Source organism: Carya illinoinensis, chromosome 2, assembly GCF_018687715.1.
Source record: "Carya illinoinensis cultivar Pawnee chromosome 2, C.illinoinensisPawnee_v1, whole genome shotgun sequence".
Classification (NCBI taxonomy): domain Eukaryota; kingdom Viridiplantae; phylum Streptophyta; class Magnoliopsida; order Fagales; family Juglandaceae; genus Carya; species Carya illinoinensis.
The window spans coordinates 13,343,137-13,370,613 of record NC_056753.1 but is presented as its reverse complement, the minus strand read 5'-3'; the positions used below and the strand labels follow the sequence as shown (position 1 = coordinate 13,370,613).

At 35.8% G+C, this 27,477-nt stretch overlaps 1 protein-coding gene across 3 annotated transcripts; it reads left to right on the top strand.

The window, feature by feature from the left end:
- The first annotated feature begins 718 nt into the window (after positions 1-718).
- Positions 719-11,740, top strand: LOC122300138 (RNA-binding protein with multiple splicing). Of its 3 annotated transcripts, none has more exons than XM_043110582.1 (9): positions 719-986; positions 1,147-1,326; positions 1,413-1,488; positions 2,269-2,398; positions 2,584-2,695; positions 6,913-7,004; positions 7,128-7,197; positions 7,305-7,417; positions 10,469-11,070. In XM_043110582.1, exons 1-9 carry the CDS (start codon positions 840-842, stop codon positions 10,608-10,610), a joined length of 1,062 nt encoding a protein of 353 aa, XP_042966516.1. In that variant the 5' UTR covers positions 719-839; the 3' UTR covers positions 10,611-11,070. The 3 variants fall into 3 exon arrangements, with proteins under 3 accessions (XP_042966516.1, XP_042966518.1, XP_042966517.1); XM_043110584.1 differs by lacking the exon at positions 10,469-11,070 and adding an exon at positions 11,338-11,740 and having other exon boundaries at positions 722-986; XM_043110583.1 differs by having other exon boundaries at positions 724-986; positions 7,305-7,387; positions 10,572-11,070.
- The last annotated feature ends 15,737 nt before the right edge of the window (positions 11,741-27,477 follow it).

The window sequence follows — 27,477 nt, the reverse complement described above, 5'->3', positions numbered from 1 at the left end:
TTCACCAATTGGTCTATTAGGCATGTTAGGAGAGCTTGTAATTCCTTGGCTCATGCTTTGTGTCAAGATGCTCTGAGCATCAATGGTAGTATCATCTCTTTTGATACTATTCCTTTTTGTATCCAAACTTTGATATAATATATGTCTACATATGACTTTCTTATCCCAAAAAAAAAAAAAAAACTTATCTCCACGTATAGGGGGACAGCACATCGACTTGCCATTTATTCTGTTGCAATTTCTCCTTACTTTCTTTTCGGACGTTGCTATGTCCATATCATATTTATATACAATTTTTATCGATTATTTTAGAGGTTTTAGATGTTGAGTTGAATTAAATTAATAATTGATGAAAGTTAAAAAAAATATTATTTTTTAATAATATTATTATTTTAAAATTAAAAAAATTAAATTATTTATTATTTTTTTTTTAAAATTTTATGTGTAATTATTTTTGTGTATTCTAGTGATATGATTGGTTGTGTATTAAAAAAATTAATTTAATTAATTATATCTGTAAAATGCACAAAAAATACGTAAAACTAACTATACGTAATATCACTCTATTTTTTTTACTATTTTTTAAAATTATTTATATATTTTTTAAAAATAAAAAAATTACATATTCATTTGAAAATGTTTACTTAATAAAATAATTAAAAACAAATTTTCGGCATCTGTGAGCCTAATGTTTTCCTCTCTTTTCCATTCACTTTCTATTTCCCATTTTTTTTTATTTATTGGTTCGCCATTCCATTTCGTTCAAGAACCCTCAAGTCGAAGCCTAGGGTTTTCTATATCTCGTCTGCTTCGTTCTTAGTTTGCAAACTAATCACCTGATGGCAGGAACTGGCATCCACCCATACCTCCAGCAGTGGGCACCAGCAGCCACTGCCCCTCCTCCTCCACCCCCTTCTGTCGCCTCCACCGTTCCTCTTCCTCCCCCTATCGTCATCGACAACACCGCCCGCTCCGCCTCTGATGAGGTTCTCTCTCTCTCTCTCTCTCTCTCTCTCTCTCTCTCTCTCTCTCCAAAAGCTTTTGCTCCGTTAAATAATCGGAATAGGTCTTTTCTGGTATATGCAACTAAATATATACAGATCTAAGATTTATTCATTTTATTATTTTGTGGTTTTGGGATAATAGGTGCGTACGATATTCATCACGGGTCTTCCGGAGGATGTGAAAGAGAGAGAGCTACTGAATCTACTGAGATGGCTGCCTGGATACGAGGCTTCACAGGTGAACTTCAAAGGCGAGAAGCCCATGGGTTTCGCTCTCTTCTCTACTGCTCAGCTTGCTATTGCCGCTAAAGATGCCCTTCAGGTTTCTTTAATTGTTTTTATCCTGATTTCTAGCTCCTTTTTTCTTTTTCAGATTTCAATTAAATGTTTTTATCTTTGTCGGTTCAGGAAATGGTGTTTGATGTGGAGTCGAAGTCAGTGTTGCATACCGAGATGGCCAAGAAAAACCTTTTTATCAAAAGAGGTAGGATTGCGTTTTATTACCTTTTTCAGTTTTTTTTTTTTTTTTTTGGTTTGTGTTTGGAGGGATGAAATAAGAGAGATGTTCGAAATATTGCTTTAGGCTAGGTTTGATACAAAACAATATTTAATCAAATCATTACAATTTTTTCAAATTCCCTCACAAAATACAATAAATAATTCAACTTTTTCAAATCTCAAAATAATAATAATATTAATAAAATAATATTTTATTCAATATTCATCTCAATTCATTACAACTCTATCTAAACCAATGTGACAGGCCGATCTTCAACTACTATCTTTTTGGTTGTCAAATCATCTCTGGGAATGTTGCAAATTTCCAGTAACCTTTTTTCTGGTACTAGAAATTATTTGAGATGTCAAATCCCTCAAGAGATTCTATATTTGCTCATATCTTGAGACCATTCTGTAACAATCTCTCTCTCTCTCTCTCTCTCTCTCGCTCTCTCTCCCCCAAGTACCTGTGCAGTATTCTGCAGGTTGTTGCTGATTAGGTGAGATAAATAAATTTTCAGCCTTGGTCCTAACCATTTTTGGGGACATGACCTTGTTTTTAACAGTCTGGGTGAGAGTTTTGATTGAATCACTAGTATGTTCAGTTCTGTTAAAACAAAGGATAAATGAAAGAAAAGAACTAGTATTGCTTTTGTGTGGAATGTATATCTTATACATCTTGGCAAGATTGTGCTTGTCTATACTTTAATGGTTTGGCTATTTTGATGTACTGCATTGCAACTCACTAATCTCAACTTATATGCAGGAATAGTAGCAGATTCAAGCACCTATGATCAGAGTAAACGTTTGCGAACTGGTGGTGACTATACACACAGTGGTTATACCAGTCCATCTCCCTTTCATCCTCCTCCAGCACACATTTGGGGACCACATGGGTAAGGAAATAAAGATCTATTGCTGTTAATGATTTCCTCGATATTAGATATGAAAAGGATTAGGAGTGTTAAGAAAGACTTAATTGTAAGCGTTATTTCAGCTTTGTATTAATTTTTGATAATAGCTACATATTACGTTTCTTTTTATTACTCAGTCTCATTTTGGCTTTGCTCCTGTGGACTAGGTTTATGGCGCCACCTCCTCCATATGATCCATATGGAGGCTACCCGGTTCCTCCAGTACCAATGCCTGCGCCCTCTCCTGTGCCAGCACCTAACAATTATGTACCCGTTCAGGTAATGGCTATGTGGCAGGTTTCTATTGTCAATTTGAGCAGTTTATTTTGAAGTATTCTTTACTTGATTATTGTGCATATACTCTTCTTATGGATGAGCTGTCTCAACTTGCCTTTCATATCTCAATATACAATCATTTTGCGCAATGTTGACGAGTTATTACTGGAAAAATTCTCCTATATAACCAAGAGTGATCTATGACTTGTATCTTTAGTTCTGATGCACTTTTTATCTTGTTTCAATAGTCAATATGAATTGTATCTTCAATTCTGATGTACTTTTTATCTGGTTTCAATAGTCATCGAAAGTAACACCCCATTTCTGTAGGTTTATAAAATAAGTCTTGTATAGAAATAAATTAGACACTACTATTTAAATAACTGATAAGTTTAGTATAATAAGTTAATAACACAATATACTAATTTATTAAAGTATAATAACATATAATTAGACACTATAAATAAGTCTAGTATAGAAATAAGTTATAACTAAGTTAGACACTAGTATAATATAATAACATGTAAATACTATAGTATAATAACATGCAATTAGACAATAAAGTTTCTTATAAAAAAAATGCAATTAGACACTAAAAATAATATGTAATACTATAGTATGATAACATGTAATTTCACACTATTGTATAAGTCTAGTATACAAATAAGTTAGATATTAGTAGATAAGTAAATTAGCAGTGAATGATTTAGTTTTAATTTTTTAATATTTTGAAAAAATTGAAAATTGAAATCCCACAATAAATTCTTTTTTAAAATGGGCTAAATATGAAGCTAAGAAAAAGCCCAAAGCTGAAAGTCCAAATCCGACTTCCCTCGACAAGGGAGGAGTTGGAGTTGGATCGAAGCCTACACAAGTCGAAGTTGGAGTTTGGATTTGAACTTCGACAAAGTCAGAGTCAGTGTTTGAATCCGACTCCGACTAAGTCATGTTCTAAAAGAAAAGTCAAGAGGTATAATCTGTACACTTTTGTTTTCTTTGCCCAATGTTGATCCCCTGCACTTCCTAGCCTTAGAATTATATGTTATGGCATAAAGAGAGAGTAGGGAATATGTTAGGTTCACAAAAGATAATGGAATTTTGAATTTATAGATAATACCTAATGAAACAAAAACATACATGGTAAAATACTGACCATAGATAAGTTAAGAAAACGTGGACTATATATATAATGGATAGATGTTACATGTGCAAACACAATAGTGAATTTGTGGACCACCTTCTTCTTCATTGCGAAGTAGTTAAGGTATTGTGGGATGAAATTCTTTTGAGGCTTGATATTGCATGGGCTATGCCATGGACCGAAAGAAATGGATGCTGTTTTGAGAATAGGGAACGCTCTCCAGAGGCTTTCAGGGCCTTTTTCTTTCATACTTTATTATGTTGGGCATCTTCTATTGTATTGAACGGAACGAGTCTTAATGACTTTTATGCTACTTTCAGTAGCACTTAGTTTTGTAATTAGGCTCTTTCTTGTATACTCCCTGTGTACTTGGGCTTTGCCTATTTACGTGGATCAATAAAATCTCTTGTACCTATAAAAAAAAAAAAAAACAAAAACATGTTGGATTGACCTTAGAGGTTGCACATTGAGTTGCTGCTCCTAGGAGATTTAATGGGACTTGAAAAGGTACTTTAGGAGGCTAAAAGAAGCAGCAAATCTTGGTTTGTCACATTGATTTGGTTACTGGAAGGTAGGCAGTGACTTTACTCAAACATTGAAGAAGAAAAACTCTTTTTTACCTACAAGGCAGTGGCTGCAGCAAGAAGAAAAGGGGTTGTAGGCTATGGTTTTGAATTTAGTAACTCCAATTCTGGACAGCAACTTTCAAGGGCAATCAATAGCTGTCTTCTAGAAACCTCAAGAAGAAAAGTGTTGAAAAGTCACCTATTGCTGCAGCAGACCTGGGGGAGATTTCTTGATGGACTTTCCTAGAATTATTGATGGGAATCCGAGGGAAAGAGTGGCTGAGAGGGGCAGCAGGCTTAAAGGATATGAGGGATTTTAAACTTGGCAGTGAACTAGCGTTTATACAGGAGACGTATGGTGACTGCCATTCCTCATTTCCTTCTAGGAAATCCAGGCAGTTTTCAGGCTACTTGGAAGCTTCCAGTCTTTAATTTTTAAATGAGGAAGATCCTAGGCTCTTTGTGAGGCATGGTATACCTGCTTTAGGGTTTCTACGGACTTAAATTCTGATTTGGAAACTGTCCCCATTAAGGCAAGTTTTCCAATAACTTCACCAGACCTATTAGGACCTAATTTGGATTTTTTGTCTACGTACCTTCTACAACAAATCAGCATTTAAATAAAGCCAATTAGCACCCAACACAATAAATCAGCACTTTAAAACGGTCAATAACTGCTGGAAATAAACAGATATACAATAAAAACTCGAAATTACTCAAAATTTGCTCCCTATTTCAAAATCACAAGTACTTGGGAGTAACATTGGAGAAATAGATTAGGAAGTGCGTTTGTCCTACTGGTTGCTTTAGCTTGTCTTTGATTTAGGTCCACTTAACTGCTAATTTAGCCTTTAGTTTCTTTCTATCAAAAAAATAGTTTTCTTCTTTTTTTAATATCCTCTAGCTTTTTGGTATCATATAAGTGGTATCAAAGCCAACTTATAAAAAAAAACAAAAAAAAAGTGATATCAAAACCATAGTACTGCCATCTTTTTTCTAAGTTGTGCCTTAAATGTTAGGATTTGTTGCTATGAATATCAAATTTTATTTTATTTTTTATATGTAAAAGATTATATTAATAAGAATAGGCGTAGCCCAAATACATGGGGTATACAAGAGTTAGCTATTAATATCAAATTTTATTGTTCTACCTATAACAAAAATATTAGTTTTTATGGTTCCGATTATTGTATATGGGTTAAACACACTTATTCGACCGAACTATCAAGTTTTTTACACTTAACACCACCAATTACCAAAAGTGACAAATATCACCCTCAGCTATCGTCGATTGCTAAATATTACTCTACGTTTAGATCCAACAGCTAAGATTGTACTACATCTCTTACTCTTCACGATCTTAATGGTAAAATTTAGACGGTAGTTTTATTTGTCAATTCCTAGTAGTTTGAAGGTACAATATGTCGGTTTTGGTAAGTTGTGGTGAAAAGTGCAAAACACTTGGCAGTTTTGTGTGTATTCTGTATTAGCTAGTAGGCAAACCACAGTTGCTAGTTTATCTCATAGGTGATGTTTTATAGGTTTTAAAAGTTTTATAGAGGCTTGGAAGAGCACAAACATGAGACATACGCTTCCTAGTGTGTGTGTGCGTGCACGCGAGAGAGAGAGAGAGAGAGAGAGAGAGAGAGAGAGAGAGAGAGAGAGAGAGAGAGAGAGAGAGAGAGAGAGAGAGAGAGAGAGAGAGCCTTGAAAATATTTAGTTAACAGATGAGATCTTTTACGTTACCACTCATTTTTAGTTACGACGTATAGCTTTTTTTTGTGGCAAAGCTATTTCATTATTCAGCAAAACAGAAATACATGAGGGTGTGGGGTTTCCCAACAATCATATAAAATGCACCTTATTTGTCATTTGTTCATTACTTCTCTTCTTTTTTTTTTTTTTTTTTTGACTGGGTCAAGTCAGTTTGCAACTCGCAACTTTGCCCTCCAAATTTCCTATATAGCATGTGTGTGTATTGTAGTTACACCGACTTTGTGAAGAAATTAATTTAGTGAAAGAACTTTTTTACCCCAAGTTCCACACCTTTTTCAAATAGATTGTTACTGAGAAAAACTGAAGGAAGAAAGGAATCCATTTTCATATGAGTTATAATGCAAGGAAAATAGCAAATGGTTTGATCCACATTGATGATAGCATATGTCAATAGCTTCTCTATTATTATACATGCCCTGTCTGGTAATATACGTTTTTTTTTCATATCATACTTGCCTTTGAAATAGAAAATATGAAGATCTCATTTAATTGTAATGTCATGCTCATAAGGTTATAGCTGTAATTATTATAATTTAGTATATTACATGAGCTTTGTAATTTGTATATATATGTCCATGAATTTTATGTGTATGGAATAAAAACATTTATATATGGTTGTGTCTGTTTGGGTGCTTGTTATTTAATTGTGATCAGACCTGGGTGTTTCTGTTGAGTGTGTTGTCGGAGGCTTAGGCTTTCTAATTTACTTATTGTTGGTTTCTTATTTTTACCACAGAATGCAAAAGATAACCCTCCATGCAATACCCTTTTCATTGGTAATTTGGGAGAGAACATAAATGAGGAAGAACTGCGGGGCCTTTTTAGCGTGTATGTAATGTTCTACTTATCACTGCCAATTCTGTTAGTTGTTGAAAAATTTATAAATCATTTTTTACATGTCAACATGATTATTGGAATCATCTCCATTACTCCATAAATTTGGTCATGCAGACAACCTGGCTTTAAGCAAATGAAGATCTTGAGACAGGAAAGGCACACCGTTTGCTTTATTGAGTTTGAAGTAAGTAATTCAAATACAATGTGTTACTTAGGTTATTTTTTAAATTTTGTTAGATATTTCTAACGTCTGAAGGTTGCATCATATTTGTTTCTGCATTATTGGTGCAGGACATAAACAGCGCCACCAATGTACACCATAGTTTGCAGGGTGCTGTTATCCCCAGTTCTGGTTCAGTTGGCATGCGGATACAATATCCTTATAACGTTCTGTCATTGCATAAGTATTATTTCTTTTCTTAATGAATTTAACGTTTTTCTTGCACTATGAATCTATTTTATTGAGAAAAAGCTCTGTAAGGGTGCGCATAGATAATTTTTTTTATTAGACACAGAAGCTAAAGTTTGTGATTGCAAAGGTCCAAAAATACCATGAAAGAAGTAGAAAGGAATCCAGTAGTTGCCTTGATCTAATCAAAGAGAAATTGAAGAAACTACTAAGTGAAAACAATTGCTTTTGCCTCTTGATCTTACTTTATATTATACATGTGGGTTTGTTGAGGTTGGGGTCAATGTGGTCAGCTCATATGAGTTGATATTCTAGAGTTTATGTTGTTGAAGTGCTTAATATAGGTTATAAAATTTGATTAGCCTACTGGTTCACAAAAGGAAAAACTTTTTAATCCCCCCACCCCAACCCCCACCCCATAGCAAAAGGAATTGACTTTCCTATCACTAGTTGGGGTCCGGCTTGGGTCCTGTGGCAAAAATAACTGGATATTTCCTGTTAGCCAAACTGATGGCACTCATTTAAGAGAGAGAGTGAGAGCGAGAGAGAGGGAACGGGCACTTCTAGTAGGGTCCATGGACATTTTCATCCCTCCATCAATGCTTTACTGAACTCACCACCACTCCTTTTTCTCCCAACTTCACGCCTTTAATTCCTCCATTCCTCACTCCTCTTCAAACTCTACCACCACTTCTCTTCCTTTCTCAACTGGTCCTATACAGGTAGGAGTTTTTGGGCTATTAAAATGAAGAGATTTTTGGGATTTTTTCCTGAGTTTTTTTATTTTTCCTTTTGGTTTTAAAATGTTTTGGGTTTTAATCTGTGTGTTTGTTTAGTCAGAAACGGAAATGGAGTTTTTATCAACTGGTGCTTCCATACAGGTAGGAGTTTTTGGGCTGTGAAAATGAAAGAGATTTTTGGAATTTTTGTTCTTATAGCTGTTTATTTTCCTTTTGGTTTTAAAATGTTTTGGGTTTTAATCTGTGTTTGTTTAGCCAGAAACAGAAATGGAATACGTGGAAGCGCCTGTGGATAGGAAAAACAAAGATTCCAAATGTAAAAATTTTACAAGATGTTGGATTGGTTAACAGGAAATATCTTGTTATTTTTGCCACAGGACCCAAGCTGGACCCCAAACAGCCTAATGGGTTAGTTCCTTTCATATTGAATAATATTTAGGGAAGGTATCTAACTACTCATGCATTGGTCTGTTCACATATAGTTCCCTCGGTTTTTAATTTTAGCAATTAGTTATTTGTGTTTCCCTTGGTATCGTTAGGCCGTGCCACATCGGGGCATCACAGGGTACTATGTCAGCTCTGTATGACATTGACTGGTACGCAAGGACCCCTAACAACAAATGCTAGCCTGTTTTGCCTCAACCATATATAAAAAGGGGTGGAAAATAAAACCGGTGAACCAGTGAACCTCTAGTTCAAAACTGGTTCGGTCCAAACCGGTTTCATTTTTCTCAAAACCGGTCGAAACCAGTCCAGTTCCGGTTTTTCATTTTCGAGCACTGGACCAGCTCATATATATATTAATTTTTTATATCATATATAATTTTTATATGAGGTATATATTCTTTTTGATAAATACATTTCTATATAGTTGATCATATACACTCATAAAAAGTGTATGTAACCAACATATTATCACTAACATATATATAATCGAATATATATACCTATAAAAAAAAACATATATAATCAAATACTATATCACTATATATATATATATATTTTATAGGTAAAAGTAAGTTCTATTAATAAAAGAGGCATAGCTTGAGTACACTAGAGGTATACAAAGAACATGCCAGGTTACAACTACGTACTAGTGAGAGTTACAAGCAAAGTATGGAGATTATCTGTGTTACAAATAATGGCCAAAGCCCAGGAAAGCAGTGATATATATGATACTATTATATATATACACTAATACTAATGCTATTAGTAATCCACTATATATAAATAACTATATAAATCACTATTAACTACTAATACCATATCACTATATCACTATAGTATAGTTATTCTAAGTATATAATTCACTAATGCTATACTAAAACTGGAAGTACTGGTTACACTCCTATATATAAATATGTCCAAAACTGGACCGAACCGGACCCATTACACTCCTATATGTAAATGGAAAATGCCTTGGGGCTAAAACCCTTGAAACCCAATCCTTAGGTTATAGTGCACCCTACCTATCCAATCCATCGTTTCATTGTGTGCAAATTGACTTTTGGTGCCCTCAACAAGGCTTTAGTGGCAAGGCACAGAAGTGAAAATGAGAGGAATCCCCTAATGGGAACTTAAAGCCTTGGAATCTGTAGAGACTGATGTGGATAATGTGTCCTCAAGATACGAAAATATTTATGATTGCATTTGCAAAGAACCCAAACTAGTTGAGGCATCACTAGAGAACCCAAACAGGCCGAGAATGGTGGAGTTGATTTCCAAAATTGGACATGGGGAATTATTTGATAACAGCCAAAGTGTAGGTAGATAATTTGATATTATCGTTTTTGATACAAATAGTCAACCCTTTACACGTTTGGTGAGATGTCATCAATACGGTTTTGTGCGTTTGACCAGAATTATGTCCAGTTACTTCCCCCAGTTGAACTGGTCTGTTCAATCTTGGGTCTCAAAACACCTATCTTTTAACATAAAAATTCATGTATTAAATCTTAGTGCTCAAACTTCAAAGAGGCTTGAGTACGAAATTATAAGTCTGTACAATCTCTTGTTTTAGCATGGATTGCAAGCAGAATTTGGAAATGAATAGAATTTCATTCATACCAGCAAAATTAGAGTCATGGCAGCTAACAATCTGTTAACTTATTACATGCTTCAAACAGAACACAACAACCTCCATACAGAACAATCCAAACAAAACCATACAATTTAATACAAACTAATTGAACTCAAACATCATTAATATTTAGGAGAATTGTGCACGGTTTTATATGATTTAATTATCAAGGATTCATCAAAAGAACTTCACTCTAGATTGTTCTTTTTTCTTTTCTTTTTTGCAGCAGGCTTCTCTCTCTGGAGTTTGCAAAGTTTGCTTGTGACATTTTTAATGCCGTTACTTCTTTTTTTTACTGCATTTATATGATTTTCTTGACATGTATATACATATTCAAAGAACCCCTTTGGGAAAAGGAAGGATGCTAGCCACCATGTTGCTGCCCCTGGTAGTAATGGAGCCCTGCCAGCTATGACATACCAGTAGCTTGAAGGGGATGTACTCTCTGTTCTTTATGCTCCGAGAAATAAAACTACTACATGATAGGATGCATCTTGCAGCTTTTGAATGCATCCATTTCATAATCAAGTCATCAAAATTAGCATCTCCCCTGCATGTTAATGGTTGCACGTACTGGCATCATGAACATACCATTTGGTCATGTTTTAAGCTATCGAGGGCATGCATTTCTCAGCATGTTGAAGTGCCTGGATCATGTAATAGGTGGCTCAGTTATTGATATCATTTGTAGAAGTGCATTGGTCTGTGGTTTCGTGGGATTTGCCTGCTTTCCCCCCCTTCATTGACTTTTCTACTTTCATATTGACTTTTCTGTACACCAACACTAGGAATGCTTCAACATCTTTCTATGTTATCTATATTGCTTTATTAGGTTATTGCACTTAATCTTACTTTTAAAGGTGACCTAGGAATTCATGGTGCATGTGAAATATCTAGAAACTCAGACCACTAATCATGTTTCCCTTTCATCATCGCCATTACCATTTTCATAACAACCATACCCACAGCCTTTCCCTACATATTCAATAGTCCTTAGCTCATTGGTTAAGCAAAGGTTAGCTAATGCTGCTTTAACATTCAAGCTTCTCAAAGCATGCAAAGAATGTCGAGAATTATTTTGTGTGATTTATACAGGATTTTGCATACAAAATGACAAAGCTTCCAAACATTTGAGGATTTCAAGTGTTGCAGGTGCTTTTGATTCAGGTAATTTGACTTTAGTAGGGCGGACTACTGTCTAACACGTGGTGGTGGTTAACTGCTTTTTTGTGTCAAACCTTTTCTGGAAAATTAAGTTAAGCTGCCTTGGCAATAATAAGAGCCATGGGGTTCATTGTTGGAAGGAAGCCTATTGCGGCCATTTCTTACCGGTTGCTGGAATTTCATTGTGTACAACTGTAGTAGCTTTAATATTGGGAGTAATCAGTAAAGTCTCAATGAGGAAGCTTCCTCAAGTTGAGAACATATAAGTTCAGAGGAAGGTATTGTTTAGTTGCTAGTGTTTCGCTTTAAGAATTAAAAAATAGGTATTACGTTATACTTGGTTCTCATTCTTTCTTTATCTCTGTTTTTTTTTTTTTTTTGATGGGTCTGAAACTATCCTGGGTTCTTTATCTGAGCTTTGGTGTTCTTCGGTAAACATATAGTTGACAGGTGTGCGTGTGCGTATGGGTGTGATGCGTGAGAGGTTGGGGGTTTATCCCTTTGGGCCATCATGAAAAAACCATATTTTGCCCTTTCTTGATGTTCTTTCCAATATTTTTCCAATTTATCGATAGCTTTATGAAACTGGTAAGAATTGGGTTGGGGAAAAAGAATTCTAATTGACCGTGTTGGCGAGTTCAAACTTACAGCCAATGGATCGAATATGGCTGGGATTAGCGAGGTCAAAAAAAGAAAAAAAGAAAAAAAAAGAGCATTACATTTTTAGGGGATAATGATTTAGTCAATACGGGCCATTGAAATGATGGTGCGGCTGAATAAATGCGGGAGAAATAGTCGATGATATAAATGCACCGACTACATGGTAAAAAACAGAAATGAAATGAGACCAGGAACTGCAATTTGTCTATGGTGGCAATGTGAGGTGTGTTCCTTTGGAGCCATGCAAGCAAATGTTATTGACATACGGGAAAGCATTTGGAAATTGATAAATTGATACCTATTGGAACCGAATGATCTAACTGGATGTATTGCATGTTCAGATGATTGGGGCGTTGTAACGTACACCCTTTGTCAAGTTCTGATTGTCCAAGTTTGACGTCGCAAATTGTGTACCAGTACCAATTTGGGGTGCTGTGTATTTCTTTCTAATATGGTAGAAAGTCACGTTTCAAAACTCACGTCGCGCAATTTGTGTTAAATTCTAAGCAGTCCTAAGATATATGTTTCACCCACTCGGATGATAGAATGCTTCACATGATAATTAAGGCTTATTGTGGGACCTGGTGGAGCATTGCCAGCAATACCACGCAGAAAGTCAGTCATGGTAGTCACTGTGCTACCTAGTTTAATACGCAATTGATCCCTCGGATGCATCAGAAGGGATTTACTTCCTATCGTCGAGTTACCCCTTTTATTTATTTATTTATTTATTTATTTTTAATTTTTTTAATTTTTAATTTTTAATAACATGAGAAATTTCATTACGGTAAAAGTCCAACAAGATATAAAAATGAAGTCTGAGATCTGGTACCATCACAGAGCACTGTTATCCCCCTTAAGATAGCCCCTTACTCCTACCTTCTGTAAAGAGCTGAAAGCTGCCCCATCGAAATTTAATTAACTTTTTCATTTGGAGGTGGCTTCCATTTTTGTGAACAATTTCTTTCAGTGGGGTTGAGCAAATCTGACTCTGACAAAATGGAGTCATAATTTTTCGGTCAGAGTTGGAGCCGACTCCGGTCCAACTTTATGTTCCTACTCTAACTTTGCCCTCTAAATCCAACTTTGTGCTCTGATTTTGACTCCAAATTTTCCCTTTGAATCCAATTCCAACTTTGAATCCGACTCCAGTATTGTACATATGTTATAAAAATATGCATTTATTTGTCTATTTATCATATATACTAGTATATTTATTTAGTTATATAACTTAGAACTTATATAATTAAATTCAATAATATACGATTATGAGATAATTATTATAAGATAATATACTTATACTATAATGTAAATAAACTAATAATAGTTTAGTATAATAGTTTACTACCATACATAACTAAGTATAGAAATAAGTTAGTCACTAACATTGAAATAAGCCTAGTATAATAAGTTAATAACACAAAATACTAATTTACTAAAATATAATAACATATAATTAGACACTATAGTATGTCTTGTATAGAAATAAATTAGACATTGGTATAGAAATAACTAATAAGTTTACCATAACAAGTTCATAACACATAATACTAACTTACTAAAGTAGAATAACATGTAATTAGACACTAGAAATAAGTCTATTGTAGAAATAAGTTATAAATAAGTTAGACACTAGTATAATATAATAACATGTAATACTATAGCATAAAAATATGTAATTTGCATTATAATATAAGTTTAGTATAGAAATAAGTTAGACACTAGTATAGAAATAAGTCTAAATATAAAAAGTTAATAACACATAATACTATAGTATAATAACATGTAATTAGACACCATAAATAATATGTAATACTCTAGTATGATAAAATGTAATTAAACACTACAATATAAGTCTAATATAAAAATAAGTTAGATAATTAGTATAAAAGTAAATTAGCAGTGAATGATTTAGTTTTAGTTCTTAATTTTTGGAAAAACTAAAATTTGAAAGCCCACAAAAATTTCTTTTAAAAGTGGGTTAAATATGAAACTAAAAAAAAAAGAGAGTCCAAAACAAGCCCAAATCTAACTTTGCTTTGACAAGTTGTAGTCAAAGTTAGATCAGAGCATATATAACTCAGAATCGGAGTTGGGGATTAAATCTGGACTCCGACAATGTCAGAGTCGGAGTCGTATTTAGAGGAATCTGACTCCGACTATGTCAGTGCTCACCCCTATCTACCACAAACAAACTGATTTTGTTTTACCATGTGGAAATTGTCCACATATGCAATGCAATTGTCAAAGACCTCCCTAGTGTTAAAGCTTGTATCATTATGGACTCTCAAGTTTCTACATTGCTAGATGCCCCATGATATTGTAGTAAACCTTACTAGAACATTGGTGCCATACTGTTGCATAATCTCACATACTAAATCATGAAAGCTGTTATGTTCCCTCAATAAACCTAGAAAAATGTGCTATGGTGACTTGTTCCTTGGTAAAGAGCCTGGCAAGGATCAATGGTGCCAAGGATGCTAGCCACTTGGCAACACCCTGGTGGTTATTGTTGGTCTAGGTGCGTAATCATGGATCAAATACGCAATAAGAAAATAAGTCAGAAAAATAATTAAAGATTTAGTGAGAGACTAAATGCTAATTGTAGAAGAGGTCATCCATTAATAATAATCACATCCATATGTTATTATTATTTCCCAAATAATATTATACATCACCAATTGTTCATCGTTTACATCTAGCTACAATGAACCGAACATGATTTATCGCCTAACATAAAAGTGCATCTTAACAAAATACAAATAACTAATAACGGAGACAGGCCTCTATTTCTACGATTCGGGTGGGATTAGTCCTCCTTCGTCGGGAAACTCCTCTTGGCCTACATTTGCATCAAGGTCTATGGTTTAGGTAAATGAGCCGTAGGTAGGTTAAACATCTATGACAATATTACCAATGAGAGACAATGGTGATGAATATGCATGCATGTTTCATGTAAACTGATCTACGAACACATATTTATGCATGGCGAGAAATCATCCTCTAGCATAAATATATGTAGTCATAGTTATGGTGAGTAACACAATTATATAAGTATGGCGAGAAATCACCATCTAAGCAAATCTCATATATGCATAGTTATTATCAAGGTAAGGAACCACTCTCTTACTCATGAAATACATCATATCTCATTGTTTAAGTACCAAGTTGGGAACCATTTCACCATTCAATGCAGGGAATCACTCTACCCGACCAATGTGCAAGCTGATTTGCCAATTTCAAATGATCTGACATGAGGAATGTGACACCCCCAAATCCCACGTACGGACACGTGGAAATCGAGGCGTCGGGATGATGACAACATGGGTCACCACCCTATCGCCAAGTGCCAAGTGTGTGTACATGCAACAAGTGTGCAAATAAAAACACGCAGCGGATAACAAAAGTCTTATAACTAAGTACTAGAATTTTTGTTTAATACAAACCCGATTAAAACATACATAATAAAATATTACAAACTACAAATATCGTTCCAAAACCAAACTACAAGGCATAAAACTCCAAATCAAAACTCTGGCGGAGTCGCCTCCTCGGGCTTAGCCTCCTCCTCCTCCTCGACAACTGCATCAAAATCTACGGTACCAAAATGGTGCCGCAGTTAAGTAAAGATTCAAACGCCACAAGATAAAAACATATTATACTTAACAATATGCATAAAAGAATGCCAAATGCACATATCCCATTTTGGCCCAAAAGATATCCTTTAAACAAATCCTTGCCAATATCCCAGATAATGGCCCAAATCGAGAAACCACCATTTTCCCAGAAAATGGATCACAAAGCCTCAAACATAACCTCACCATTTTCCTAGAAAATGGCCCGTATCCAATATCCAAAAACTCGATCCAATTATTGCATGCACTATGATCTCCCCTAAGGATCATCCGCACACTCTGGCTCCTGTGCCACACCGCAGGTAACGACTACGCGTGTGACACCTAAACGAGCGATGCCCAGTTCTCGCGCCCAGCGCATACCTGGACCAGGCCATCTTCTAGTCCCTGTTACCCTAGGGATCACGGAGTCGACACGACAGCGTTACCGTATCGTGCTATCCGGTCGTCGCCCAGCGACAACCCAGGGGATGTCACTCAGTATTATCCACTCCCGAGTGACCAGAGGAGCTCCACCAAGATAATACCCCATCCCGACTTGGGGTCGTGACACACATGCACCCGAAAATCCATTTATACGAATAAAGCCAGTTTTTCTCAATTTAAAACATGCACATGAATGCACCATGTAATGCACACCTCAAGGCACAATTTAACCAACCAATCACAATATCAACAAAACCAAACAACTCCGTCCTCAATCCATCCGACCCCTGACTCCTCGAATTTAGTCCGGAATTAACCAACCAGTCAAATAATTTATTGTAAGAGAAAAAATATATTTAAATCTAAAATAGAGTTTGGAAAATACTTACAGCGCTATAAGATATTTTTTGAAGGATCACGACGTTGCAAACAGCGGAGAAAAAGCAACGTAACAGTGTAAAATACACTGTGGCCGTGGGTTGTAAAATACCCATTTTCGAACGAGAACAAACCAAGACTTGAAATTGATAGGGAATGGCCTAGAGGGGTTTATGAAGTTATTGGAAGTGAGAGTTGGCCGTGGGTGGCGGCACACGGTGGAGATCGGCCAACTTTGAGGAAAAGAGGCCGAGGGAGAGTGAGGGAGAGTGAGAGCTACACACAACTCCGTTGGCCATGAAATTTCTTGGGGAAGGTCATGGTGATGAGAGAAACAAGATGGTGGTGGTGAAACACCATGGGTGGCTGTGTACGGCGGCGTACGGTGGTGCAACCGAAACTCTAGCTATGGAGACCCATCGGAGAAAAAGAGAGAGTTAGGGGAAAAGAAAGACATGGGGAGGAAGCCCTTGATGTGTTGAATCCATTGGTGGTGCTTGGTGGCTGATTTGGCTGTGTATGGTGGCTCAAAGAGGAGAAAAAGGCTTGAAGACCCATTTGTTTGGAGGAGAAAAAAGAGAGATTGGGTGGCCGGTGTAGCACACCACCGGTGCAGTAGAGCTCACCGGTGTGGGAGGGATATGCCGGAGGTGGAGGTGGGTCACGGCGGCTGGAGGTGGCGCCGGCTGGGAGCTGGACGGCAACATAGGAGAGAGAGCGAGAGGTTGCGCGCGCGGGAGGAAGAAGAAGAAAGAAAGAAAGAAAAGAAGGAGAAGAAAAAGAAAAGGAAAAGAGAAAAAGAAAAAGAAAAAGAGAAAAGAAAAAGAAAAGACGGAGAAAAGAAATGAGGTCCAATCCTCACCTTCGGAGTCCAAAAACTGATCCGACGAAAACAATTTTAAAAAAACTATAAAATGACTAAAATAAATTAAACACCGCATCAAACTAAAATAAAACCAATTAAAATACAATAAATTAAAATAAAAGAACTAATATATTAATTAAATTAAAATACTCCTTCAGTGAAAATACACGTAAAAACGGGATGTCACATCCTCCCCCCTTAAAAAGAAATTTCGTCCTTGAAATTTGTGAGGTCAAACATCAGCGCCATTATAAGATACAAGATACAAGTCCGAACATATTTGAGAGATACATGTCATCAACAACTCCCAACAAATTCTAATAGTTACTATCTTCACACCATAAATTGCTAATATCAACGACGTCTCTGCTTTACCTTCCAAACTTTCATCCTATTCCAACTTTGGTAACCTAATAGCCACTTCCAAAGTTAACCATCAATAAACAAAATTTGCACGACCAAATGATTAATCTCCCATTAAAACTTCGAATCACTACTAATTCCTCAAAATCAATACAAAATTGAATTTCTAAGTATCTCCAAAAATCATGCTTTCGCGCGCACTCTGATAACTTGCCAAAATACATAAAGGTTATATCCTCATAAATTAACATCATCAAGTACAAGCTCAATCCACACCTAATCACAAGAAAACCTTTACCACATTTCCATAGAAAATAATATACCTCAAAAAACCACAAATCTCCACTCATTCCTCAGTTGCCATCGCTGCCCTAATCAAAAATCAACATTCCGCAAAAATACATCTATTGATTGATAATAGAAATCAGTACTAATCAACCTCCAGGCCCCAAATTGAAAACACATAACATCATCCCAAAATACACCCATCTCTTCTAAAGATAAGGAACATATCCAAAAGGCCCAAGTCCTTCCTGGCCAACCAACGAGAGTGCCTATAACCTCTATCCGATATCCCACACTTCAAGCTCATTACCTATATTTTGAATAACATCTAATCTTGCAATAACTAACTCACTATAAACTACCATTGACTTCACCTAGACATAATCGAAATGCTCTTGGTAACTCACCCACCTACTTGTACTCTTAAAAACTCTAGTTTTAGCACAACTAATTCCTTCAATAGCACTTCACAAATAAATCTCAAGACAAGCCATACTGTTTAAATCTTCAATCCATCAAAAACTATTGAACAACACTCGTGGATCCTAATGCTTTATTACTTCATACATATGATTATGCTATCCACCGTTGACGCATAAGTTTCAACTTCCAAGATTTTTTATTTTTATTTTTATTTTTATTTATACACTACACATGGTGACCTAACAATCTCTTTTCAAGTTAAATAACAATATCCCTAATTCTCCCAACTGGATACTTGATCTCCAAAGAAAAGTATAGCCTCACAAATTTAAATTCCTATGACTTCAAGTCGCAATTAATTCTCAAGATAAACACAACAGTTGTTTCAAACCATCATCCCAATGGGTAACCCGCTTCGACTGCACATTCCGTTCAACTTACCAAACAACTCAAAGCCAAAATCTCTTGAATTTAATATTATCACACAGATTCCTCTTCAACTCCTACCAAGCCAAAAATAGATGAGACTAGGACTAGCACTCCCCGAAATCCATACACACTTACCATTACTACTCATCAATCTCATGCACTCTTAGCCAACACCAAAAATCATTCAAACGTACAAGTGATCCATTACCACATTTCCATCATCTGGACTTATATCCTCAACTCAACAAGAATCATTCCTGAATCTACTCAACTTATATCCTTAAATCAGCAACTAGCCATTGCTTAAAGTTTGGTACCGAGAATGACCTTAAACCTGCTAAGAATCCATTCCCAAAAGTCTACGGATCATATAGCTTCAAATTCAATCGTATTCAATACCAACACAAAATCTACTATTTCCAACACCCTGTGGACCTATATCTTTCGAATCGATAAAATCATTTCCTAAAATCTGCTACTACAACCTCGAGTTAACAATAATTATTTTCTAAACTAGCTTGATATCTTCAATCCTCAAAGAAATACACAAACTAGATCATTACCTCCAATCCTCAAAGAAATCTACTCTAGAAAAATTTTCATATCAATAACTCAACTCTAATCAATCCCATTTTAATGGTTACAAACTAATCACTCACTAGAGTAGATCAAGCTACAGCACTAAGTCTGTAAAACTAAGAACTCAATTCTTATTATAAATCAGTCCTTCAACTCTGCAATTTTAAAACCTTAAATCAAATAAGAATCATCTTCCGGAACTTCTAAGATCAATGAACTTACATCCCATAATAGAAAAATCGACTCCCAAATCTTTCAAATTCTAAAACATTAATGGATAATAAATCATTTTCTGAAATTCTCAAGATTGGTGGCTTTAATCCAAAACATTCACCTTAAAAGCTTGTAAAATCTAAAGCCCCAATTGCCACCAAATTACTCATCCGAATCAACGAAATCTAAAACTTGAAATTTAATTATTTCCCCCAAAGCTTGTCGAACCTAACACCTTAATTACCATAAACTTATTTTCCTAAAATCTATAAGGCCCCAAACCTTAAATAAAATTCCCTTAAACATATCCTTAAAGTTCGTTGAACCTACACTCTCCTATCCTATAGCCTCGTTACATAAATTCTACAAAACTTTGACCTCAATCATCTTAAGCGACTTAAAGCTAATTCCTTTCCTCATTGCTACGTGAGTTCCCACCTTACAAAGATTGCCTAAACCATGACATTCCCTTCGGACCTCAACATCATACAAGCAAACCACATCGCTAAAAATTCAAACCTACTACACTAAATGTTCATGCCTAATAATAGTATCCTCGATTATACCGCCTTCCTGCCATAGCGTTACCCTTAACCCCAATTTCAACTCCGAACAAAACAAGTCAAAATAAATAAAACAAATAAAACAACATACTACCAATTCCAAAACTGAAACCACATAACAAGAAAATAAAATATACTAGCATGCAATAACATAACTAAATAAATACAAACAAGTTAACTCAAATAAATTCAACTCAAATAAAACAAATCCAATAGCAACTTTACTTAAAAAAAATTTCAAATCACAACTTTAAAAAATTTCTGGTACTACACCTACGGGACATGTGGTTTTACCCAGAGCCAAACCGCTCTGATACCACCTGTGACGCCCCCAAATCCTACGTACGGATACGTGGAAATCGAGACGTCAGGATGATGATAACACGGGTCACCACCCTATCGCCAAGTGCCAAGTGTGTGTACATGCAACAAGTGTGCAAATAAAAACATGCAGCAGATAACAAAAGTCTTATAACTAAGTACCAGAATTTTTGTTTAATACAAACCCGATTAAAACATACATAATAAAATATTACAAGGCACAAATATCGTTCCAAAACCAAACTACAAGGCATAAAACTCCAAATCAAAACTCTGGCGAAGCCGCCTCCTCGGGCTCAGCCTCCTTCTCCTCCTCGACAACTGCATCAAAATCTACGGTACCAAAATGGTGCCGCATGTAAGTAAAGATCCAAACGCAACAAGATAAAAACATATTATACTCAACAATATGCATGAAAGAATGCCAAATGCACATATCCCATAAAACCTCAGTTTTCCACGCACGCCAAAATCCCATTTTGGCCCAAAAGATATCCTTTAAACAAATCCTTGCCAATATCCCAGATAATGGCCCAAATCGAGAAACCACCATTTTCCCAGAAAATGGATCACAAAGCCTCAAACATAACCTCGCCATTTTTCCAGAAAATGGCCCTATCCAATATCCAAAAACCCGATCCAATTATTGCATGCACCATGATCTCCCCTAGGGATCATCCGCATACTCTGGCTCCTGTGCCACACCGCAGGTAATGACTACGCGTGTGACAACTAAACGAGCGATGCCCAGTTCTCACGCCCAGCGCGTACCTGAACCAGGCCATCCTCTAGTCCCCGCCACCCTAGGGACCACGAAGTCGACACGACAGCGTTACCGTATCGTGCGATCCGGTCGTCGCCTAGCGACAACCCAGGGGATGTCACTCAGTATTATCCACTCCTGAGTGACCAGAGGAGCTCCACCGAGATAATACCACATCCCGGCTTGGGGTCGTGACACACATGCACCCGAAAATCCATTTATACGAATAAAGCCAGTTTTTCTCAATTTAAAACATGCACATGAATGCACCATGTAATGCACACCTCAAGGCACAATTTAACCAACCAATCACAATATCAACAAAACCAAACAACTCCGTCCTCAATCCATCCGACCCCCGACTCCTCGGACTCAGTCCGGAATTAACCAACCAGTCAAATAATTTATTGTAAGAGCAAAAATAATTTTAAATCTAAAATAGAGTTTGGAAAATACTTACAGTGCTATAAGATATTTTTTGAAGGATCACGACGTTGCAAACGGGGGAGAAAAAGCAACGTAACAGTGTAAAATACACTGTGGCCGTGGGTTGTAAAATACCCATTTTCGAACGGGGACAAACCAAGAATTGAAATTGATAGGGAATGTCCTAGAGGGGTTTATGAAGCTATTGGAAGTGAGAGTTGGCCGTGGGCGGCGGCGCACGGTGGAGATCGGCCAACTTTGAGGAAAAGAGGCCGAGGGAGAGTGAGAGAGAGTGAGAACTACACACAACTCCGTTGGCCATGAAATTTCTTGGTGAACGTCATGGTGATGAGAGGAACAAGATGGTGGTGGTGAAATACCATGGGTGGCCGTGTACGGTGGCGTACGGTGGTGCAACCGAAACTCTAGCTATGGAGACCCATCGGAGAAAAAGAGAGAGTTAGGGGAAAAGAAAGACATGGGGAGGAAGCCCTTGATGTGGTGAATCCATTGGTGGTGCTTGGTGGCTGATTTGGCTGTGTATGGTGGCTCAAAGAGGAGAAAAAGGCTTGAAGACCCATTTGTTTGGAGGAGAAAAGAGAGAGATTGGGTGGCCGGTGTAGCACACCACCGGTGCAGTAGAGCTCGCCGGTGTGGGAGGGACATGCCAGAGTTGGAAGTGGGTCACGGCGGCTGGAGGTGGCGTTGGCTGGGAGCTGGACGGCGACAAAGGAGAGAGAGAGAGGTTGCGCGCGCGGGAGGAAGAAGAAGAAAGAAAGAAAGAAAAGAAGGCAAATAAAAAGAAAAGGAAAAGAGAAAAAGAAAAAGAGAAAAGAAAAAGAAAATATGGGGAAAAGAAATGAGGTCCAATCCCCACCTCTGGAGTCCAAAAACTGATTCGACGAAAACAATTTTAAAAAAACTATAAAACGACTAAAATAAATTAAACACCACATCAAACTAAAATAAAACCAATTAAAATACAATAAATTAAAATAAAATAACTAATATATTAATTAAATTAAAATACTCCTTCAGTGAAAATACACGTAAAAATGGGATGTCACAAGGAATCACACAACCTGATCAACACACCCGAAGACAACACTCATGATCAACCTAGATGTTGAACCCAAGGTTTCAAACTTCATGTAATTATATATCTACATATAGATTTTGATAATAACAAATGAAAGCAAGCATAAACGAGTCTCTAGTTTAAGTTGTCTACACAATGGCGCCAAGCATATCAACAAACCAAATATGAGCAAGAAATGGAACAAGCTCACAAATAAAGCTCTTAGAGTAATTTTATACATCTCTTGAAAAATTCAAAATTAGGATTAAGGCTCAAAATTAATATTTTCTCATAAAGTATTAAATTGCATTTTCCACATGTGCATGTCATTTTTTGAAAATTAAATTTGAAATTTTTGAAAGATGATTGATTGTCATTCTTCACATGTGCATGTCATGATTAAAAACTTGAATTTTGAAAATTTGAAAGATGATTGATTATTATTTTATTTTTCATATGTGCATGTTTCATTTAAATATTTTCAAAAGTGATTGATGCTCTTTTTGACATATAGAAAAGGTAGATGATTTTATTTGAAACTTTTGAAAAGTGTAAACAATGCTATTTTTTTCATATGCGAAAAGTAAAAAATTAGATTTGAATATTTTGAAAAGTGAATGATGTTGTCTTTGACAATTATAAAAAGGAGAAACTTTTATTTGAATTTTTTGAAAAGTGAATGATGTTGTCTTTGACATGTGAATCTTTTCAAATTTGAATACGAAGTCTCATATACCTATAAATGGCTCAATTGAGATCTTCAAATAAACAACAAGAGCATACGCATATTATTGCAAGTTTTGCAATATTTATTCAAAGCTTTCAATCTCTTTTCTCTAAGTTTGGAGCCTTAACCCTTATTCATTTTCAAAGAGATATAGTTTGCGCTGTATTGTTCTTATTTCATTCATTGGTGAGTGTTATTTGATAACCTACCCACTATCAGCTCTTGTATCAGTAAAAAGATGTGTATAACCCTTGCGAGAGTGTAAAAGGTGTTTTATATAGGAAATAGTTGAATCACCATGTGTAAGATGATTGCAAGTTTAGAGGGTGTTCTATAAGGATTCTTTGTAGCAGTGTTGCTTAAAAGTGTAATAGGTTTCTATCTCTACCTGAAGGAGGTTGAATAGTAAATTTGAAAATTCTCAAGGGGTAACTTGAGGCGAGGACGTAGGCAGTGGGGCCAAACCTCGTTAACATATCAAGTTTGCTTCTCTCTTACCCTTACTCTCTATATTTATTGTTGTTTCGTATTTTGTTCATATTTTATATTATGTATTTAATTTATAATTGCTAATTTTTAAATACAACCCAATTCACCCCTCTTGTGTTAGTCATCTGGGCAACACCAGACAATCTCTCTATTTTTCTGGATGCAAATCGCATTTACCCTTGACCGGTCAGCAGACTTGAAGAAACCACACATGACGTGACACCACTTCTCATAGATCTGGAATGTTATACACATTCATAGCATAATGCCCGACAAAGAGATTCGACATCATAAAAAAATACATCATTTATTGAATTATAAAACCTACCTAGCATAATAGGTTTCATAATGTAAAACCTAAAACATAATAAAGTAACATAAACTAATCCTGTGCGACAATAACACTTATTCAAATGTATAAGCATAACTAAAACCAATGTGGCAATATCACTTATTCAAGGGCTAAGTCTCTGGAAGAATAATCTACTCCTGGCACTCCTACTCCGTATCCGCAATCATCATCTGGGACATTAAAACATAAACAAAGAAACAAATCAGTCAAAGAATTAATAATAGCACATCATAATATAAACTCAACTTAGCTTAACATTTGGTTTGACTCTGAAAACTTTCATGCATAGTCATACATAAATATAGCATACAAATCATTCATTAGTAATTTAGCCGGAACTAAACATAATCATGTCAATACATGCAACATGGATGGATGAGTGATTGACTTTACGCATTTCATATAATTCATACATGACTTTTTAATCTTGTCTTTCACTTACTTAGTGGCCATCATAACATATGTGCATAAGTCCAATTGTCATTGACCAAATAAATCATATGGTAAACCATGCCTACGTCTGTAGCACCACATAAATCATAACATAACATTTGGTGGAGCACGCTTAGGTTCAAGTCACTGCAAACATCATGGCATAGCATATGGGGAAACATGCTTCGGTCCGTATTACCACGCTTTGGTCTGTGGTTTGCACCTTCACCCATTATAGCATATTGTGACTCCCCTTAACTTTGCTTAGGATTTGACGGTGAAGCGTCGGGACATGCAACATAAGATTACATACCCCCCATTCATGATAGTTAAAATGCAATGGACCTAACATATTTTTAACAATATGTAGTAAATGCAGCGGATAATTTTTTTTAACAACATACATTGTACCAGAATGCTAATACCAAAACATCTTTACATTCCTTTCATATTCACATAACCAAATGTCACATCATAGGTCCAATCAATTTGTAAACAAAATAAACATAGTACTGGAGTTGGAACTCCTTAGTTATAAACAAACAAAAATCTAGTCTAAGCACCAAGCCATTCATGTAGCTTTGCTATCAACTCCAAAATGATATCCAAAAACTAAAGAATCATCTCCATCGACTCCCTGAGGCTCCTCCTCGGTCTACTTGACATTGTCCAATCGGGGTTCGGTGCTCTTTTGTACCTTGACCTATCGTTTACCATTCTAGGGAGAGTGGTAGTTGGGACTATCACAATAAGATTTATAAATCTTAGCAAATTATGCTCCTAAGCTACCAACAATATATTAAGTATGCATGACAGTAAACATGACATGTATTCATGATAGACATGAACTTGCTTATGCAAAAACATAACTTGGAAACATAAGAACTTTTCATGAACATGACATGCTTGTGTAAACAGAAGTCATTCATTCTTATTGTTGTTTTTACATGATGATGGATTCTTCATGGTTCCCCATAAACTGTGTGCTCTCGCTGGTACCACATCACATCACAGGTCCTTGAACCAACTATAAGTACCCCAAGGTAATTCCAAAACTTAAGCTTGTAGCATGTTTCAGCACCATTAACGTTGGGTGCCTTTGACTTCGCTCAATAATCCTTTTGGATCCTATCGAAGACTGATTGAGGTTCTTTGTCAACCCAGGGAACTACTCCATTTTAATCACTCTAGAGTGGACATGGGAGGTCCATTAGGATAATCTCTCATCTTAGCATTTGAGGTCGTGATAAAACTTAACAGTTCATGAATAACTTAGAAAAAGTTTCATGACAGACTTGTATGCCACATGGTAATCGTGACATGTGACAGATATTCATCATTGATGCTTATAGTGACATGGTATAGCATAAACATTTTAGATATGTAAATCATAAGACGAATTTATTGCATGAATCTTACCGTCTCACATATATAAATATACTACATGAATGTCAGAAGCTAACTTATAAATATCCTTGCATAACAAAATTGTGGAGTGGGCTGAAACGAGAGACATTCCAGGTTTAGTAATTCTCATTTAACCACATAGAAACAAAATTTACCAATCTAAAAGTTTATTTGCAAAATTATTCCTTAACTCTTGGGACAATAAGCTCCTAAACTTTTTGAAAATTACAAATGGGTCACAAAATTTATCAAAATTTACATGCCTCATGTAAATTCCATTCTAAGTCCATATATAGGCTTAGAATTAACAAGCAAATCACATCTAATACAAGAATTTCACTTGGCCGAACCTAACTAGCTTAAAAATTACATTTGGCTTGCTCTTTGGCCCTTAAGCACACCATCATGACAAGATCTGAATTTAACAACATAACATCAATTTTCTAGTTCTAATAACATGTCAAGACACCAATCATGCATTTTATAAGACCATAAACTTAACATATCAAAGAATCAACACAAAACACTAAAATTAGGTCGAACCGAACCTAATCTTGATGTCTTTGGCCTTTCACTTGAATTTTGACACTAAGGACTCTAGAGGATCACAAGTCATAACCTCTAACATGCTAATCACTCAAACTTAGTTGATACTATGAATATCTAAGCAACAAAAATCAATTTGTTCACTTAATGAAAATCGAATTGCACATTCACCATTTGACCCGAAACATAAACTTGCTTGGCTATGAACAAAATGGCTAAATCCCTAATTTACATGCATATATTCTTGAAATAACACATCCATACATTTCATATTCATGTCCTAACTTGATCTAAGCACAATTTCCAGCATATCAAAAGCAAATCAACAACATCAAAGAAATCAACAAGTCAAGATCCTCCAAACTTTGCATATCTTTGCATGTTCCTAAAAACTCCAACTAAACCCTTAGTTTTAAAGATTTAAAATTCCAACTTAAATCATGAATTAAAGCTTTATGAACAAGAGTTTATGAAATCAAACTGTGGATTCAAGTTTCTAAAGCTAAAAGGACAAACTTAGTCCAACAATTCCTTGCTTGATGGACTCGATTTCTAACACTTGAGAGGAACATACAAATCTTTTTACTAAATACTCATATACCATAAATCCAACCAAAAATTTGTATAAACATCAAAACACTACACAATAGAATCAAAATATTTAGGACTACAAAACATATCATCACAAACTTCCAAGGCATACCAAACACA